Here is a 19,827-nt window from a genome sequence, read left to right as displayed (position 1 = left end):
GATACATTTATGAAGAATGCATTGTAAAGGTGGGTTTTATCTTCAAAAGTGATGAAAAGTTACATCAAATGAATGAGCATGGTTTTCTTATAGAAAGATACTGCATTTGACAGTATTTTGAATATGTTCTTTATCTTTATCTTTTTTTTTGTTTTTGTTTTTTTGACTATGGGAGCTTCACCTCAAGTTTCCTCCACCAGAGGTCAGTGCTGTTCAGCAATACTAATGCATTCAGTCGGTTTACAGTATGTCAGGCATTAATGAATGATCTGAACTACAGTTCTGAATGTTCCCGTGAGTACTCATACTTTCACATTTGATCATATTTCATACTAATATCATATGCAAAATTGCACTCCTGCATAAATTGATTGAAATATTTTGTGCCTTGGTATACCACTTACTTACAAAAGGGCACATTTTTTGCATTAGGCAAGGCAAGTTTATTTATTTAGCACATTTCGTACACAATGGTAATTTATAGTGCTTTACATAAAAGAAAGTAAAATAATCATGAAAAAAAAATAATCGCAAAAATAAAACAAGGAATTTAAAAATGATTTAAAAATTGACTTATAAAGAAAATAGAAAACAATTTTACATAAAATAGAGTGCAATCAGTTCGGACATTGCACAGTGCTCATTCAATAAATGCAGAGCTAAACAGGTGAGTTTTGAGTCTAGATTTAAATGTGACTAGTGTTTTAGCACATCTGATCTCTTCTGGAAGCTGATTCCAGCTGCGGCGGCATAGTAACTAAAGGAGGACTCCCCTTGTTTTGTGTGAACCCTTGGTATTTCTAACTGACTCGATCCTAGTTATCTGATGTTGTGTTAGATTTATATTCAGTGAGCATATCTGCAATATATTTCGGTCCTAGGTCATTAAGTGACTTATATTTGAGTAAAGGTACTTTAAAATCAATCCTAAATGTAACTGGAAGCCAGTGTAAGGACCTGAGGACTGGTGTGATATGCTCAGATGTTCTGGTTCTAGTCAGAATCCTAGCAGCAGTGTTCTGGATGAGCTGCAGCTGTCTAATGGTCTTTTTGGGAAGGCCGGTGAGGAGCCCATTACAATAGTTCACCCTGCTGGTGATGAAGGCATGAACTAGACTCTCCAAGTCTTGGCTGGAAACAAAAGATCTAATTCTTGCAATGTTTTTTTAAATGATAGTATGCTGATTTAGTTACTGCTTTGACATGACTACTGAAACTAAGGTCTGTCTCCAGAATCACACCAAGATTCCTGACTTGATTTTTAGTTGTTTGACCCCTAGAGTCAAGGTATGCATTTACCTTGAACACTTCATCTTTGTTTCCAAATGCAATGACTTCAGTTTTTTCCTTGTTTAACTGAAGAAAGTTCTGGCACATCCAACTATTAATTTCATCAATGCATTGGCAGAGGGAGTCAATGGGGCTGTAGTCATTTAGAGACACGGCTAGCTAATTCTGGGTATCATCAGCACAGCTGTGATAGGCAATTTGGTTCTTTATCATTATTTGACTTAGTGGGAGCATATACAGGCTAAACAAGAGCGGTGCAACAATTGACCCTTGTGGGACTCCGCATGTCATGGATGTGCACTTAGACTTATGCTCTGCTATACTCACACAAAAACCTCTCCTTGAAAGTATGACCTGAACCAGTTAAGTACCATCCCAGAGGGATACCATTAGATATTAGTCTATAATTGGTCTATAATAAAAATGGTGTTGTCAAGATTGCTCTTTTTCAGAAGCGACTTAACAACTGCAGTTTTCAGGGAGTCTTGGAAAAGTCCCAGAAAGAAGTGAGGCGTTCACCACGTCTAAGAGATTTGCTTCTAAACAGTTTAGCACACTTTTGAGAAAAGATGTGTGAAGTGTGTCAAGATAGCAGGTTGACGATTTTAGTTGCTGCACTATTTCTTTGAAAATTTTGCTATCAATTGCTTCAAAAATAGACATAGTATCTTTTTGATATTGCGGCCGGATCTGTCTGACCTCTGCATTACTTGAGGATGTGCTAATCGCCTTCCTGATATTAATGATTTTCTCAGAAAAGAAGGAAACATTATGACATTAGTTTCATGACAAATAAACATGTTTACCACCAATATTCTCATTATCTAATGCAAAATAATTGAAAAAACAAATATTAATATTTTATTTTATTTTATTTTATTTTATTTTATTTTATTTTATTTTATTTTATTTTATTTTATTTTATTTTATTTTATTTTATTTTATTTTATTTTATTTTATTTTATTTTATTTTATTTTATTTTATTTTATTTTATTTTATTTTATTTTATTTTATTTTATTTTATTTTATTTTATTGAAATGTGACCTGGACATGTTATTTGAGATTCACCCTTTAGTCAATTGTATGTGATTGTGTAAATTAAACTAAGGTTTTCCCCTTTGACCTACTAATAGAGAAACACTTTCTTCTCTACGATTTCAAAGTGTCTCTCACTGTAGATTAAGAACTTTTCCGAGGTGACCTGGTACTTTCCATCCTCAGGAATTAGGTCTGCTCAGGAAATGCTGTGAGTTGTTGGGGCTTTGAGCCAGTGAGGGTTTAGAGAGAAAGAAAAGACAGGTGACATTAATTCCCTGACCTCACCGATTCTAGCTTACTCCAGATAAACTAACAGATAAACTTTCCTTGCTGAAAACAGCCAACACTGTGCTCTCATAATGTTGTAGATGCTTACAGTTTATATCACAATGGTAGTGAAACAGCTTAGCCTGAATATGTACTTAGTGACTCAGTTACTTTTCAAACTGAACAATAATTTATACGACAGTTACATCATTACACTGCAAATATAACACAAATTACATATTTATATACTTGTTCTAAATTACTGTAGAATTGTCAACACATTGAAAATTGTGTAGATCACTTATAAATTAAAAACTGTTACCTATTCCAAATTACATTTTATTATATCACAATAATGTAATCCATTACCAGAAATATAATCAGACTACTTTATTACCTTTGGTGTAACTTGTTTATCAGATTTAAAAAAGAAATACATAGAGAAAGAAAATAGTTTCCATTCATTGTTATTAAGAACGGGAAGTGCGTTAAGCATTATATTAACTATTGAGTGATAATTCACATTAAAAATACATGCGTTCATCAGTGTTGAAATGTTGAGAAAACCATCATGAATAATTTATTGCTATTGTGTGAATAGTATGTAATCATGTAATCAATAAAAAAGTAACTGTAGTCTGATTACGAGTATTTTAAAATGTAATATAATCTAATTAAAAGTACTTTTAGATTCCATATAATCAGTACCCAGCACTGCCAATAGGGGGCTCTGTTTTTGTCTCGTGACCAATTCAAGTTAAGCTACGTACAGTACTAGCCAGTGGCTAGTAAACAGATTTGGGTCTTGCTTTCAGTAGAACTTGTGAGAAAGTGCACTGCTAAAGTATGATTGCTTATACTTCGGGTTACAAACATTTAAAAACCACCAACTCAAATATTAAACTTGGATGCATAACTCTTTGACACATTCGGCAGATGCTTTTATCCACGGTGCAATATTTACATTTTTATCAGTGCATTTGCGTCCCCTGGGAACTGAACCCATGACTTAGGGCACGATGTTGACCCGATGAGGAAGTATTCCTCAAATCATCAGTGCTGTAATTGACTAGATGCACCATTTTCACCAACTGGATCATAAATATTCAAAGATAAAAAACGATCCTAGCTAGAGAGGTTCAGATCCAGAAGGCTGGGATTGAGCCTGATCTTAAGCCAACTCAATCTGTAGTTTGTAAAGAAATTTTTCTTGGTAAGCAGTTTTCTGTCAATCCATATATGAGCATGCTTCTGTATTATTGAAATAAGTTTTCAGCACTGCAAATGGCAGCAGCCATCAAACTTGGCTGGACAAAGAGGTTTCATTGGGCACGCAGCCAGACAGTAGATCCAAACCACACAAATGTTTCATCACTAATGCATGAGGCTAGAACACATTCCTCATGTCTGTAGGTGAATAACTTTGAACTGGAAGACAAGAAAGCAGTCGTTTGTGGTTGTTACACTTCCCTTCCTTTGAGGTCTTCAACTTGCTGAATTGTGGCAAAGATTGAGTTGTGGGATGTCACATGCAAAAACCCCATACAGGTCAGGCAGGGGCACATTCAAAGTCCTCCAACTGCTACCTTCTACCTTTTCCCCAACCGTTTTGGCAAATATTGTCGAGGGAGTTGGCCGCTGGCAGCCTATCACCTTGCAGCTCTAGACTAGTTACCCATCGAGACTCAGCAGGGTTGAGCCAGGACAGTACCAGGATGGGAGACCTCCTGGAGAAAACTAAAGTGCTGCTCCAAGTAGCCCAGGACTAGTGTTTGCAAAAGTACTGAATTATTAGGAATCTGACATATCTGTTGAGCACAAAAACACAAAGGCCAATCGAAGGTGTTTGAGAAGCCACACAACAGTGCAAGCTTTCAGTACTTTTGACAACGCTACCCATCATCCCTTGGACTGGATGTTAATCCTGACTGGTCCAGGTGGATGTTGTGCATCGGAAAACTTTATTCGGGTGGAGGAAGACCACGCTCGACCAGGTCTGTGTTCAGTAAGATCAACAGATGAGTCAGTGGGTCCTTCAGATTGAGTCTCTCTTAGAGACTAAACTTAGTATTACTAGATGCACCATCTCTAGTACCGGAATCATAACTGGAATAAGTCTCCCAAAGCATAGACAGTCCTTTTAATGTAAAGACACGAAAACAGGTGATGATAATGTCTACCGAGACCAGCCTGTTTTTCAGCGAACTCTTTGTTGCCTCATCCCATCTCCTCCTTGTTTAATTGCAATTGAATTGTACGGGAACAAAAATATAAGGTATCTTATCCCACATTCAATTTTGTAGGAATTCATTCCCACAGCTTTCACACACTCTCATGATATTCTCTTGTAGGGATGGTCCGGTTTGGGCTTGGGATCGAGGATCCATCCTTGCAGAGTTTCAAGCAGTCTGTTACCTATCCAGATCTTTCAAATATTGTTTGTTGCCTCATTTACTTGCATGTGCCAGGGACCTTCGTTTTTTTTTTTTTGGTGGGCACAATTTCCAAGGTTCCCAATCTGATATTCCCTCTAGATCATTACCCTGCATGGGTGACTGATTCAATCCCCTTTAACAGAGGTCAGCTGGTAAGAACTGTGCAAGTAAACCTCACTCCTTTATCCAAAAAGGCGCCTGACTAGTGACTGATGCTGGAGGCTGCTGTCTTTAGTGTCCGTGTTATAGCGCACTCGCCTCCCGAGCCGGAAACACTGGCTCGAATCCCACTCAGAGCAAGGCGAGCAGAACCAGAGATCTTACATCTAGATTATGCAAAAAACTTTTATTCTTGAGTTCCTGTGTCAGCTTGCAGGAACTCATCCTCAAACCCAGCAGTTTTATGCAACTTTGCACAAACAGTAAACGATCTCCTTTGAATACTAGGAGTCCTGAATCCACAAGATCCACTGGAAGATGAGCGAAGAGAGTGGGGTATACACATACTGTCTGTTTTTGTTGAAAGTGTTCTTAGTCTTGTCTTACAACCTTTGGTCAAAGAAGCTGTTTGATCAGTCGAGGACTCAAGCAAAGAATCCAAGAATTTAGGTTAGAGGACCAAGTTTCGATTTGCAGCGCTTTTTGGTTTGTTCTGGTTGATTCTGGGTTTTCTTCATCTAGCCGATATTTGGACCTATAGTGCATCTTTACCACAGGTACTGTCTTGTAAGAACCTGGGTGCATCACAAGCTCATGAATCCGATCTTCTTGGATTTGAACCTGCAGTCTTTAAGTTACAACTCAGCATACCACTCCACAAGACACCTAATAAAGTTATTAAAATGTGTTTCATTGTCTTTACATGTTAGAAAAATGCTTATTTAAATTGAGTTACATCAAACTTTCCTGAGACGCTTTGAATTGTGTGATTAGTTCATTCTTTTCAAACGTTCCCTTTTGCAAACCTATTTGTGTGGTGGTGTAGTGGCTAAAAAATAGGGTCAAAATGTAGAAGTTTGCTAGTTTGAACCCTGCAAAGAACGAGCCTTTAACCCTTGAGCAAAGACACGTTCCCGCAGGTTCCTCCTAGGCGATTGAATCTGTACTAAGTGCGTACTGTAAGTTGAATGGTAAACGTGTCTGCTGAATGAATATCTGTTCATAAAACTTGAAATGTAGGAATTCAGAATGAGTTACACTCAGAATCTCTGATAAATCCTCAGGCGCCACCTGCTGTCTGTTTAAGGTATGACTACCTGAAAAGGTCAAACCTCTATTTTATTTTTTATGCAAAAATCTGTGCTCACCTACTGCGCTGTTTTTTTCTCTCCAGAGTTGCATGTTGGGGCAAGAATGATGTTTATTCAGAAGTTTGACAAGCAAGGCCTTGGTCATACATCAAAGAATTAAGGTTTGACCCATACATTTAAAACAGTCCCAGAATACAAAAACATATCTGATATCTATATTTGTTCTGGAAAGCTAAAGATTTTTTGGTTACCCGTCTTCCCTAACCCAGTGTGAAAGTGGAATGCAGTCATAATTCAACAATAAAAAAACATCTCGAGTGGTAGAGAAGTGCTAAAAGTGTGTCGAACAGGTCACAATCATGCCTTTGATAGATTCTGAGTTTTGTCACATGCTTCCTCCTATCACCTTCTCTTTATGACTTTTTATGCATTTGGCAGACACTTTTATATTGCATTCGAGCAGTGCATGCATTCTCTAGGAATCGAACCGATGATGTTGGCTGTTCTGACTATTATGATGCGTCGTCTGTGTCTTTAGTCACTCTGGCTTGTATTTAGAGATGCAGAGACAAGAGAGAGCATATATTAAAGATGCAGTTTCTCTACATTATTAGTAATTACTGATGCAAGAGGTTATGTAGATGGTAGACGAACAGCCCGTCAATTGTCTGGGGACGCACTGTCCAGCAAAATCTATTTTTCAAGACCCCTGCCTGTGATTTTCAAGTGATCCTGAAGTCCTTAGTTAGCTGGTTCAGGTGTGTTTGGTTAGGGCTGGAGCTGAACTCTGTATGACAGAGGGGTTTTCAAGAGCAGTGTTGAAGAACTCTGATCTAAGTCAAGAGGTGTGAATAAGTTCCTCTTGTGGCAGAAAAGGGAATTGCATCATATAGTTACTTGAGTTTTTCCCTGTTATTAAAACAGTGTCACCTAGTGGAAACTGTCCTGCAGTGACTGAGTCATGATCCTCTGGGTATTATGGATAAATCAATGTTCATTTCTCATCCCACCATTGGCACTGTGCTAAGTCCCGCCTTAAAAACTCTACTGACCAATCATTCTTAAGCATCTGTTGCTTTCTGCTATTTTCTCAGACAAGCTTTTGCTCTCTTTTTGTGTGGAGGTTAAGTGTTCTGGTCACTGTTAGCACTTCATTTTCATAGCCATTTATAAATATTATAATCGTTTCTCATTTCTGTCGACTATGAGATGCATTTGCATTCTTTTTTTATGCAATGTCTCTGCAGTTTTTATTCATGTTAGTGTGTCAGTGTGTTAGTTTCAACGATCTCTTTAAAGAAACCCACAGATGCAATGTAACTGTTGATGCATAAGAACAATATCCCTTATATGTTTCTACATCATGAGCGCATTTTTACTGAAAATCATCTAAATTGTCAATGCATTTCAGTCATCTCTTATAGACTTGTTGATGGTCTTTTGTTTACCTTCCACATCCATTGTTCATCCCTACCATTGAATAGTTAGATAATAGACATAAATATGCTTGCTGTTTATGTTTGTCTTTGATGAAACAAGATGTACATGAGATTTATCTTTTCAGAATATTTGAAACCACTGCACACATTGTTGAATAGTGACGTAACTTCATAACTACAGTTTAAGTATAAAGTTCATATTTGAACACTGATGACTGATGATGGGTGAAAGTTCAGTTAGTCATGAAGCACGTATCTTTACAAAAGATACAAAAGACTTACTAATGGCACCTGATTCTGGATCTCCTTCCATTCTTATTCACTTAGATATTAGCTCAGCACTGGACACTGTGGAACACAATCTTTTACTCACCTGAAGTTGTTTTTGGTGTTTCTGGCAGTATTGTATCTGGTTTAAATCGTATTTGGCTGGATGTAGACAGTACGTTGCTAAAGTCTGACATTAGTCCCTCAGGGCTCGATTTTAGGACCGTTACTATTTAATCTATTTAAGTTATAATATTAATCTATTATATAATTTCCAACTTCTTATGGTTATAGGTATCATCACTATGCATATGACACTCAAATTTATATTAATTGCAAACATGGCCAAAGTGACACTGTCTAATTTTTTCACTGAATACATTTTTGAGATAAAGTCATGGATGGCTAACCATTTTATTTGTTTAAACGTGATACGACTGAGGTTATGCTTATAGGCTGTCCTCACCAGGTATGCAAAGGCTGATCAAACCCCATTATATTATCGATAGTTTGGTACTAGACTTTCTTTAAAAAAAAGAGGAATTTACGAGTTATATTTGATTTTTAATTGACATTTGACCTCCATGTCCAGAATGTAGTCAAGACTTCTTTTTATTATTATTTTAGAGATATTTAGAGATATTTTAGAGAGTAGTGTATGTTCTAGCTATTATTCTATTAACAATGTTCTTCTCAGCTATACTGAATGCACTTGTTAATTTGGTCTTTTTTGAAACTAGAAAGTTTCAAATCTTTTGTAGACCCATTTCAGTTAGCAGAGCTACATTATCTAGTTAATATTAGTTCATTTGTGGGCAATACATGTTGGACTCTGGTTTGTTGTCATCACTTTGTGTTATTAATGTTTTAGTATTTGCAATTCACTGTGCACAGATAACACCATTTGAATTCCTTGAAAATGCCCTTTATTTGTAAATGTGAGGCTGCAGGTTTTGGGCTCCTGTCCTGGTTGACCTGTACAACGTGAGCGTGCAACTCCTGGCTGTGTTTGCATCATTCTTTCATTAGATGTGTCATTAATATTGCACTATGCTGCTTTCTCTTGTAGTGTGTTTGGGTCACTGTCCTGTGCATGATAACCTGGAATCAAAATGTTTCTCTGGATTCAACCTGTTATTAGAAATACTGATTATAGTCAATATATGGTTAGTTAGTTAATTGGTTAACTAGTAAATGAGCAACCAGGAGCCAGATCCTTTTATGTGCCTTTCTATGAAGCAGTTTTCATCTCTGAAACAATTTGTGGGGCAAACACTTTTTCACATCACTGTGACACTTTGGTTTACTTTGGAAAAATGACTGATTTGAGCTCTTGAGTTCGTGTTCGTACAGATCGTGTTATCTAGTGAACGCCGGTCACTGTCACTCATGAGAGGAGCTTGTGCTCTAAATGTGATGTAACTGAGTGGATATTTCAGGTAATGGGGTCTACAGTAATAGGATCAGCTCCTGGATTTACAAGTTATTTGAAGTGCCAGACGCACTGCATTGTGGGAATGTACTCATGCACATAAACATTTGGCATGTGACCACTTCTTTTTTTTTTCATATACAGCGATTGCAATAAGTGTTCATTTCATCGAGTCACTCTCCTAAATGTCTGAACATCAGGTGTCTTTATGTGTGCGTCTCAGTTGATGCAAAGATAGCTTCAAGATGAATTTTTAGTGGATGTATGAAGTCAGTTATCCTCAAATTTACAACATAGGACCCACAGATATAGAGAATCACATTAACTAACAACATCCTCCACAAACTATCCAAAATAAAGACAAACTTTCAGGGAAAAAGCACAAGACTGTGACTGTGGTGGTACTCTTTCAAAAGGTACTAATATATAAACTTCAAACACTAATGTGTACTTCTTAAGGTACTAAATGTACTAGTTAGTGGTAAATAAGGTACAGGTTTGTACTTTTATTTCTGAAAGTTTACTGATTGTCTTCATCTATTGATTTTGCAATTAAAACTCAACAAACATTTGTCTGTCAAAGAAATGTTAAAACTGTTTATGCATCTTTAGTTAACAATAAATAACACTTGATTTTACACATTGCATCTGATTTTATCACATTCAGACGATTAACTGAAGTGTCCAAATAGTGTCCACTCTCTGTAGATGAGATTGCAAAACAAATATATATTAAATATCATGTTTTCGTGCTCCAAGCTGCTGATTGTAAGGCAGCATCACTGCCTTTTTTCATCACATTTGTTGGACTTTTTCTGGACTGTCGTTCATGTTGGCTTTCAGTCGTCAGTTTAGTTTAGAAAGCAGATGACTTGTTTTTCCTTTTCTGTAATCAAATGTTTAATCTACTCCTCGCTACGTCACCTGACCTGGTTCTGTGTGTCCCGTCAAGCGGTCCGTGAGCGGTTCATGGCATTCATGAGGACACGTCTTACACATCACGTTGTGTGCAGATTATCAGTCTGTGTGTGTGTGTGTGTGTGCGTGTGTGTGTGTGTGTGTGTGTGTGTTTATGGATGCAGGATTAGGGTAATTCAGTGTGTCTGTAGGTTAGTATGTCAGTGTATCAGTAAGTCAGTGGGTTTCACCGGAACCTAAACGTCTTTGAATTAAAACACACAAAGTGGCTGCTTCCTGTGTTTGCACACACACACACACACACACACACACACACACACACGTATATGTATTAGTGCACAAACTATTTTTACTTAGAAATTGCAAGTAAGTTTCACAAACTATTACAAATAAATGGCATGTAACAGTGAATTAAATATAAAAAATGTTAACAAAAAAATCTGAAATAGTATTTTCTTGTAATCTAATAATGGCTGTTTCATCAACTTTGTAAAATAACAGTATGGTGTTTTTTTTTTAGGAAATGTTTCAAAATTGTTGTTGTTTTTCCATGCCAGTAAACACTATAGACAACATCATAACTTGTGTTGAGTTAGAGAAGGCGATGTGTGTGTGTGTGTGTGTGTGTGTGTGTGTGTGTGTGTGTGTGTGTGTGTGTGCTATATCAGGACTCAGCTCTGTATAATGACATGGGTATGACACAGGTATTACAAGGAGAGGGTGAATTATGAGGACATAACCCATGTCCCCATTTTTCAAAACGCTTATAAATCATACAGAATGAGTTTTTTTGAGAAAGTAAAAATGCACAAAGTTTCCTGTGAGGGTTAGGGTTAGGTGTAGGGTTGGTGTAGGGCCATAGAATATACAGTTTGTACGGTATAAAAACCATTACACCTATGGGATGAACACACTTTACACAAAAACAAACGTGTGTGTGTGTGTGTAAATTAATATGAGATCTTCTTCAAAGACTTTCAGAAATAGAATATAGTTTGTCCTGATTGATCGTAATGGCTAATACAAAGTTTCCTATACAAATGTGCTGTAGTTTTTCTATATATGTGTCTCCGCTTGTGAAAACATTGCTTTTTTGGCAGGAACTATTAGTACCATGGTACATTTTTATAAGTGCATTGAACATCTTAATGCAACTATGAGTTTTTAACTGTATTTTAGCTCTCTACATTACATTTAAAGCCCTTTAGTTTATTGCATATGTTGTTTGAAAATAACACGGGAAGCTTTACTGTAAAGGCAACATTTTGACGTTTTGAGGTCGATTCATGTGCATTTACTGATACATGAAGGCATTGCATTTTTTTCTGATTTATAGCATCATTTTTTGGTGTTTTTACTAATATTCCTGGCATTCTGCTGGTGTGTTTACTAAGTACAGTGAATGACACCCTTTCCAACTTGGCAAGACTTATCTGACCTGCTGAAATCAGAATCACGCGCCATCAGTCAGGGACAGCATGCAACTCTTCTGTACACAACCTGAGGAGAACTGCCAAAGAGTTTATCGTTCTCTTTAGCTGGCCGCATCAAGTTATGTCTCACGTACAGTTAGGTCCAAAAGTCTCAGACCTGAAGTGCTTCTCTTTTTCATTGCACAGTATATTAGCATAGTCTGAGAGACAAATTTAGATTTAAAATGAACCTAAAATGTGAGAATATCTCATTGTTTGCTGGATGTCTCTGTTTGCTTGATGTTCATGTTCTTCAGCAGGATCTGAGATGATCCAAAGAGCTTCAATTTAAAGAAAGACGGTTTTCTAAAATCGGGTCATTTCTATAGCGCTTTATATAATACATATTGTGTCAAAGCAGCTTTATAGTGTCAAACAAGAACATAATGTTTCAATGATGCAAACAAAAATCAGTTCTGCTGTAAAGTCATTTTTGTTGATTTTTCAGTTCACTGTTCATATTTTCTTGATTCCTGTTTTTCTAAATGCTAAAACTTAGTTTATTTCCAGCTCTAAATGAACACAATCCCAGCTTGTGCTTTCAGACTTTAAGACACCAGTGTACTTCAGTGTTTTACACACGGCGACTCTCACACGAGCAATAGTTTTTGTGTTGTTCCTATTTATATTTGACGTCATGTTTGCAGCTAAACCAAATGAATACATTTTTTTATGATGAACAATAATTTTTATGTCTTTGAAGTCATGCCAGAAAAATCTCACTGTTGTTTACTCGTCAAATATAGACTTCTATAAAAACCAATTCAGTTATTTGCCCAAGCAAACACGCTCTTTGCCTTTTAGACGTTATTGATTGCCTTCATAGAAATACTGCCGTTTTCCAAGGATAATGATTAAATTACTCGTCGAGTGATAAGTATGTGAAATATTGTAATATTGGTCTGGATATGCTCATCAAAGGGATACAAAAGAACATGTCAAATATTAGTTTTTTTTACTTTATTGATGCCTGATGTGACCTTTGTCCTCATTCAAGTCCTCTCATTAAAGCACACGTGAAATAATAGATAAAATGTTTATTAAAAAAAAAAAATGCACATATTCAACAAAATTACAATGAAAAATTCAGTACAGATTTCCATACTATCACATGTGTAAGAAAATATCCCTTTGTTAAAAAATTATAGAAATTAATCTCAGTTGAGTTTTCGCTCCTTCAAAGAGAATGAATAGCTTTAATATCGTGCCATAAGTTACAGTATCATTGTCGTCACTGGATTTGCATGGCTTGAGTCCTACTAACTACGCAAAATAACATATAAAGTGCAGTTGCAGATTCCCTATGAATATGCATTGAAGTGCTTCAAACGAAACAAAAGGAGAACATAAGACTTCAAATAAACACAAAACATGGCAAAAAATACACCTGTAACATGTACAATGTAGATGATCGTAACGTTTGTAGATTATTGTACCACTTTTGCATAAATAATACTTATTATTCTTAACGTTACAAATAAAAGTAAGTGTATCTGTTTGAATGGAAAATAAGCAGTTTGAAAGGAAAGCATATTTAGTTGCACTTGCAGTCTAAAGTAAGCTTTGAGAACTAATGTGAGAGGAATATTAATGCAGCACTTTCATTAGCTTCTGCCAGGCCTTTTCTGGGACGTGTGGCAATAGCTAAATGTTTACTGTCATGTTGGGTAAGCATGCTGAGTCAGGCCTAAAGCGTGGCTTTTACAGTGGCTTTGATTTCCCTGAGCGTTTCAACATCTATAAAAACCCATAACCAATCAGCTGTGCTTCGACAGAAAGCCACGATTAGAGAATATTTCGCATCTTCCTGATAAAGAGGTGTACTGTTAGGGTTTGTGCTCTCCTGTAATTGTTCTTTATGTGCACCCGCAGGATTCGACGATCATGTCCGGGACGTCGGTCTTCACGATGGTGTGCTGCGAGTTGAAGTAGACCATAGAGAGCGGTCGTCTCTGGATGGGGACGCAGCAGGACGACACGGCCGTGTGGATGCCGTTGGCCTTCAGTTGACTGAAGACGGTGGCGTGGAAGGACGAGGCAATGCCGGGCGAGCCGGATAAATGCTGCGGACACTGTCCCATGCAGTAGTTCATATGGTAGCCCTCAGGTGCTATGATCCAGTCCTGCCACTGTAAGTCACGGAACTTGATGTACAAGTCTTTTTTGCAGCACACGCTCACGTCTTCGCCGCATCGCAGCGAGCGTTTGCTCAGCAAGTGTTTGTTGGCATCGTCACGCAACTGCACTTGAGCAACTAGGAACGGCTGATGTGAGGATTCGCCTGATGCTTCGCGACTGCACAGGTTTCGTCCGCTGTCTTCGCAGTGCACCTCTAGACGGAGCCTCCGCTGACCGCCGTCCAGAAAGGCCTGCAGGGCGCTGGTGACCGGGAACGTGTGCCATCCGCCTCGTGACACATCCACGCTCCTCTGGAGCAGCAGCGTGCGATTGGCTCCGGCCGTCCCCGAGAGGTAGATCTCAGCGCTTACGCGGCTGCCGTGATGAGGCGTGTCAGCCGGACGCACGTAAAGCCACAGCGACGACTGCAGCACCTGGATGCTGTGATCTTTCTCCTGCAGGAACTGGAACGACAGACTGGTGTCGGTGCCGGAAGAAACCTCAGCATCTGGAGAGAAATCAGACACAGATGCTTAAAAGAAGTGCTTATAGTGCAACGCACAAGTAAGAAGATTTCTGGGAATGTGCGAGACTGTAGGTAAATAGCTACACTGTATAAAAAATAAATAAATAAAAATGTAAACAAGATTACAGAAAAGATAAGAAAATAGTATTACTGTCTTCATGCTTCAAATACTAGAAAATTTAATTGAGTGAGATTTTTGTCTGGTAAAATTATTTGTGCTAAAACCAGTTTGTGTGTTTGTTATTACATTAAAACTGAATGATGACAAAAAACTGTTTACATTATCAAGCAACACAAACGGCTGTTTTTATAATTTTAATTTTATTAAACTTTCAAGATTACAGAATTCAACAGCAAGTTCTCGAAATATTTATCACGTGCATGCACAATTTTTGCATGAAAAAATGTAAACACGGTTTTAAAAAAAATGGAACTTAAAAAAGAAAAATTATCCCGCTAAAACAAGAAGCCATGACACCGGAAGTCCGGCTTATTCAAATGACCACGCCCACAGTAACGTAAAAAAAGATGCAATGGAACATTTTAATATTTAGTTTACATGCATTTTACATGCAATATATGTATTATATATTACAACAAACGCAAAAACGTTTAAAGATGCTTTTATGGACGATTTAGAGCCACCATAATTCGGATGTAGTTTGTAAATATTTATATAACATTGTTTAGCGTAGGCTATAGCTTGGACTGAACAGTGTAAATCAATCGTAATGTGTGTGTGTGTGTGTGTGTGTGTGTGAGGGGGGGGGGGTCATTTTAAAAATGCTTTTCTGAAAGATTTACAAGTCAGATGTGTTCACCTTTCAACATATTTTAATGTATTGTTAATTTTGAGAAAAAAAGTATTTCTGTGTATATCGTTCCTAAAAGCATTCTGTTCACTGTGAGAATTCGTGTAAAGGCACGTGCGTGCGCACGCACCAGTTTCTTCTGTAAACTCTCTGTAAGTTAGATGCACACTCACCGACATCAGCGAAGCTCACGATCTCGTACGCCTGGTTGCTCGTGCGCGAGAAGGGCACGTTATTGTCCAGCTCCAGCGTTCCGTCCTGTCTGACGCGGCCCGCGTGGAGCTTGCGCAGCGCCGTCATGAGCGCGGCCCGCGGTAACGTCTGCGTGATGTTCGGCCTCTCCTGCAGGTGAAGCTTGCTCAGGATCTGCTGTTTGGCCATCTCGACCAGGTAAAGCTCCTCAGTGCCCTTCTCCATCTCTGGCATACCGCACGTCGGACAGCCGGTAGCGGCCGCGCTCGTTCCACTCACCGTGAGCGCGCTCAGCACCACCAGCGTGGACAGCAGCTCCGCGGACGCGAGCCCACACAGGTGCGCCCACGAGAACGACACTAAGACCATGTTGACTTTGCTTTCGCTCGTTTGAGTCTCGACAGATTTGGGGAGACGGGCACTAGCGAGTGGACGGAGAGGACTGAGCCGCACCTGAGCACTCCGAGGTGGAGTAATCCATCAAAAGTTGTGACACGTTTAAAGGATGCACCAGTGACGCTCTGGCCGTCACACATGCACACGCGCTCGAGGGGAGGGAGAACGCGCTGCTGGGATGCACATCATAAACACTCCTCTCTGAAGCATATATAGCTCCGCTGGGGTTAATCATTAGCGCGAACAAATAAACATACGACACTTACAGTGCCACGTCGAGCCACGGCTGCCCAAGCGAAGTCCAGACTCTCACCTCTGTCCCAATGACCCCCAGCATTATAACCCTGGAGCATCCAAACCAAACAGATCACAAGACAACACGAGATCGGTCAATCTGACGCAAATGTGCTGCATCTGTTCATGTGCTGACACTCAGCCAACCTGCTCTGTTAAGATCCCAAACTATGATGATTAAAAGAGTTACTTTGGCCAAAAAATGAGAGTTCTGCGTCACTCACCGTCATTCCTGTCTGGAGGGTGTTGTTTGGTTCCTAACGTTAGCCAAACAGGTCAATTAAAACAAAATGACAACTTTCGAGTGAACTATCCCTTTAATATTTAATTCAAATATACATATAGACTAAATGTCTGTACATTTACTAACTGAGGACAGTAAAGTGCTAGAGTTTCAGGATTGCTATAGTGAAAGTCGAACATAATAAAAGATTAGTTTTCTTTCTTTCTTTAGAAAAAGAAGTTAAAGAATTGCTATCATAGTTTAGAGTTTATAGTATATAGGCTATAAGCATAGAGTTCAATCGTGCTGATACACTTAAAAAATATTTTTAATACATAGTTTATTGGACTACATCTTTTAACAATTTCACGTTTACTTCAGCGTTATTTGCCCATTTTTTAAGTGAAATTTATTCAAAATGTCTTTTTTCACAGAGACTGAGCTTGTGCATCAAACTGTTCACTGTCTGGTCATTTAACACTTCATGTATTGAACTCAAATAATAAATAAAGTGCAACGGTGAAGAATATCGATAGAGTCTTTTTCATCCCTACATGGGCATGTGGAGTGATTGAGGGTGATTAATTAACACAGAGATGATGATTAATGAACCCGCAGGCATTGAAGGGATGCTCGCAGTGCGCAGGCGCCGTCTAGCGGACACACATCACTGTTCATATCATGATGAATGTCCTCTGTGCACGAGTTACTGTTGCATTTATAAATGCATTTGTAAACTGTCACGTTTATCCTCTTTTTGTATTAAAGTTTAGCGTTATTTGTCGTTCATCATCTGCCATTTGTCTTTTGATAATCACAGAATTCTTTAAAAATGGTAGGAATCTTTTGTATTCTCGTTAATGTTGTGACTCCACAAATGTTTGTTGTACCAAATGTGTCCTGATAACCTTTAACTCTCTTGCTTCTATTTCTTTTTTGAGCGAGTCTTTTTTAGCCACATCAGTAAACACCATGTTCTATTAAATGCTTTGGTTTGGTTTAGTTTGCTTCTCAAGTTATATTTAGATGTCGAATTTAATCATTTCAGACTAACATTAGCCTACCTCACAAAGTTCTTCTCAGACAACTGTTATGCCACTAAATACTGAAAAATGTGTTTTCACTTTTTATTAGGGGAGATTGAGAACTTTAATTAAAGGAAATGTTACATGTTTGCTGAAGCTGACACATATGTGTTTAGACCGAAACTGCTCATAAAGACATCACTGCATGTGAAGTATCATGAGTTAATAAGAGTTCTGACAGAGACACATACTGCATTTTAAAATGTCATATACTCTAATTATGATTGCTTCATTTTTAAATCCAGATAACATGATCCAATCACTACTGCTAGTTAAAGCAGGTTTTTCATAAATTGCTACATCTCAGTTCTTACATTCCAACACATTAAAGCTCATATTGATTACAATGGTGCATAAAATTGTTATTTTCATATTGCATGCAAACAAATCTTAAATTTTAACTGAAAAGTAACATTTCTGACTCTAGAGTACTATAAGCATGCTCAAGGTTGAATTGCCCTCATTAGGTTTTTTTTTTTTTTTTTTTTTTTTTTTTAAGGACATGGGGGCAAACCAATCCAGTTTGATCCAGTGCAGTGCAGCATAATGCATCAGTTTGTTAGAGACACTGACCTGACTGCTGATCCAGCAGATCAGTTGCACAAAAATACCCAAGATTGTGAAAATGACCCCACAAGATGACCTAATGGGCTCAACGAGTGTTTGAGAAGAAATATTCCTTCATCACATTACAGGTACAAACTGATCTGCCGTGGTCACACTATATAGGAGAAAGGTGAAAGTGAAGTGTGAGTTCATTGTGTGCTTTATTTGGAATTTGGAAGAAAAATCAACAAGTAACAGGTAGGACACACTGAAACCATGCCAAGTCAGTGGATCGGCACGTCACTCATGGAAACCTGAAATCAAGCACAACACGTGCTATTAAACCTTTTGATTTGACTGATAAGCTCAACATTGTCTTCGTTTTAAATGTAAATTTAAACAATACAAGTCTGACATCTAAGCTAGACTCTGCTTTGAAATATTAGAATGGACCAGAGTTTTAATTAAATGGACCAAAGTTCATTTAATTAATCCTCTGGCGCCGATACAGGATGGCTGCCTCCGTGACGTGCTCTGCAGTTGTTTTTGTGTTTTTGTTAGTTTGTCCTGTCTTTAGTTATATTCCTGCAATCACCAGGGATGAACTGCTGAACATTCGGCAGAACGCACCACAAGATATTTTTCCGGATTTCAATTATTCAGACGTTTTACTGAACGTTGTTGAGCAGACGGGGGAAGCGAGCGAAGAGGGTCTGGCTGCAGACTTGCACTTGCACTCTCAGACTTGCATTCAGAGTCAGACACTTGCACTTCCGCTAGTGACATGACTTGCAGTCTTTATTTTTTATTTTGTTGATTTTTTTTTCATTACTTTTTGTTTGAATTTCCCAACATTTTATAAAAGTAGCCAGGTGGCGAAGACAAGAAAATAGAAACTAAATTACAATGTCACTTGCGATCGCTACTTGCACTCTCCGCTACCTGTGACGTCACTTGCAATCAACACAAATCCTGCGTGTTGCCATGGAGACAAGACGCTGTGATGGTTATTAAACGATTAAACCTAATGTAGTACTATAACGTACAGGGTCCTGCAAGAAAAAGACAAGACTGGCAAATCCGTGGGCAGAACAGCAGAATATGCGCATTGTGTTCATAGCCATCTGCTTGCCTTGTAGTACATTACATAATAACTATATTTTGAATTTGGTCTTTTAATTGAACTTAATGTATCTTAATACATTATGCCATATTAAGTGTTTGTTTTTTCTACAGGAGGAAAACGCTTAACGAAAGACTTTTACGTTCATATTCTGCTGTTCTGGCCACGGATTTGCCAGTCTTGTCTTTTTCTTGCAGGACCCTGTACGTTATAGTACTAAATTAGGTTTAATTTTTTTTTCACCACCACAGTGTCTTGTCTCCATTGGCAACATGCACGATTTGTTTTGATTGCAAGTGACGTCACAGGTAGCGGAGAGTGCAAGTAGCGATTGCAAGTGACATTGTAATGTAATTTTTTTTTCTTGTCTTCGCCACCTGGCTACTGTTATAAAATGTTGGGAAATTCTAACAAAAAGTAATGAAAAAAATAAATAAATAAATAAAAGGTGTTTCTCAATGTCAAGGAAGGATCCTCGGAAGCCAGCGTTTCGAGGATGCTACGTCATCGACATCCATCGAAGGACTGTTCCAATGTCGAGGATCCCCGGAATTTCAACCTAGGACTGAGTCCTTCGTTCGAAAAATATCCCATACACAGGAAAGGATGCATATAGGCGTTTCTCAATGTCAAGACAAGGATACTTCCTTGGCAGGACTGGTCCTTCCAAGTCACTTCCTTCAGAGGCTAGGCGAGACTCCT

General features: G+C 38.2%; 2 protein-coding genes across 2 annotated transcripts in view; both read right to left on the bottom strand.

Annotated features, from left to right (window-relative positions):
* Positions 1 to 19,827, bottom strand: part of LOC132151479 (PRELI domain containing protein 3B-like) — a 401,075-nt gene that overhangs the window by 10,538 nt on the left and 370,710 nt on the right. The window lies entirely within an intron of this gene.
* LOC132151473 (inhibin beta B chain) lies at positions 13,328 to 16,049 on the bottom strand. The gene is made up of 2 exons (XM_059559582.1): positions 15,440 to 16,049; positions 13,328 to 14,436 (listed from the first exon to the last, which is right to left on the bottom strand). Exons 1-2 carry the CDS (start codon positions 15,825 to 15,827, stop codon positions 13,667 to 13,669), a joined length of 1,158 nt encoding a protein of 385 aa, XP_059415565.1. The 5' UTR covers positions 15,828 to 16,049; the 3' UTR covers positions 13,328 to 13,666.

This window comes from Carassius carassius, chromosome 10, assembly GCF_963082965.1.
Source record: "Carassius carassius chromosome 10, fCarCar2.1, whole genome shotgun sequence".
NCBI classification, from domain to species: Eukaryota; Metazoa; Chordata; class Actinopteri; order Cypriniformes; family Cyprinidae; genus Carassius; species Carassius carassius.
The sequence above is the reverse complement of the archived record's forward strand: the minus strand, read 5'-3'. Positions and strand labels throughout refer to the sequence as shown.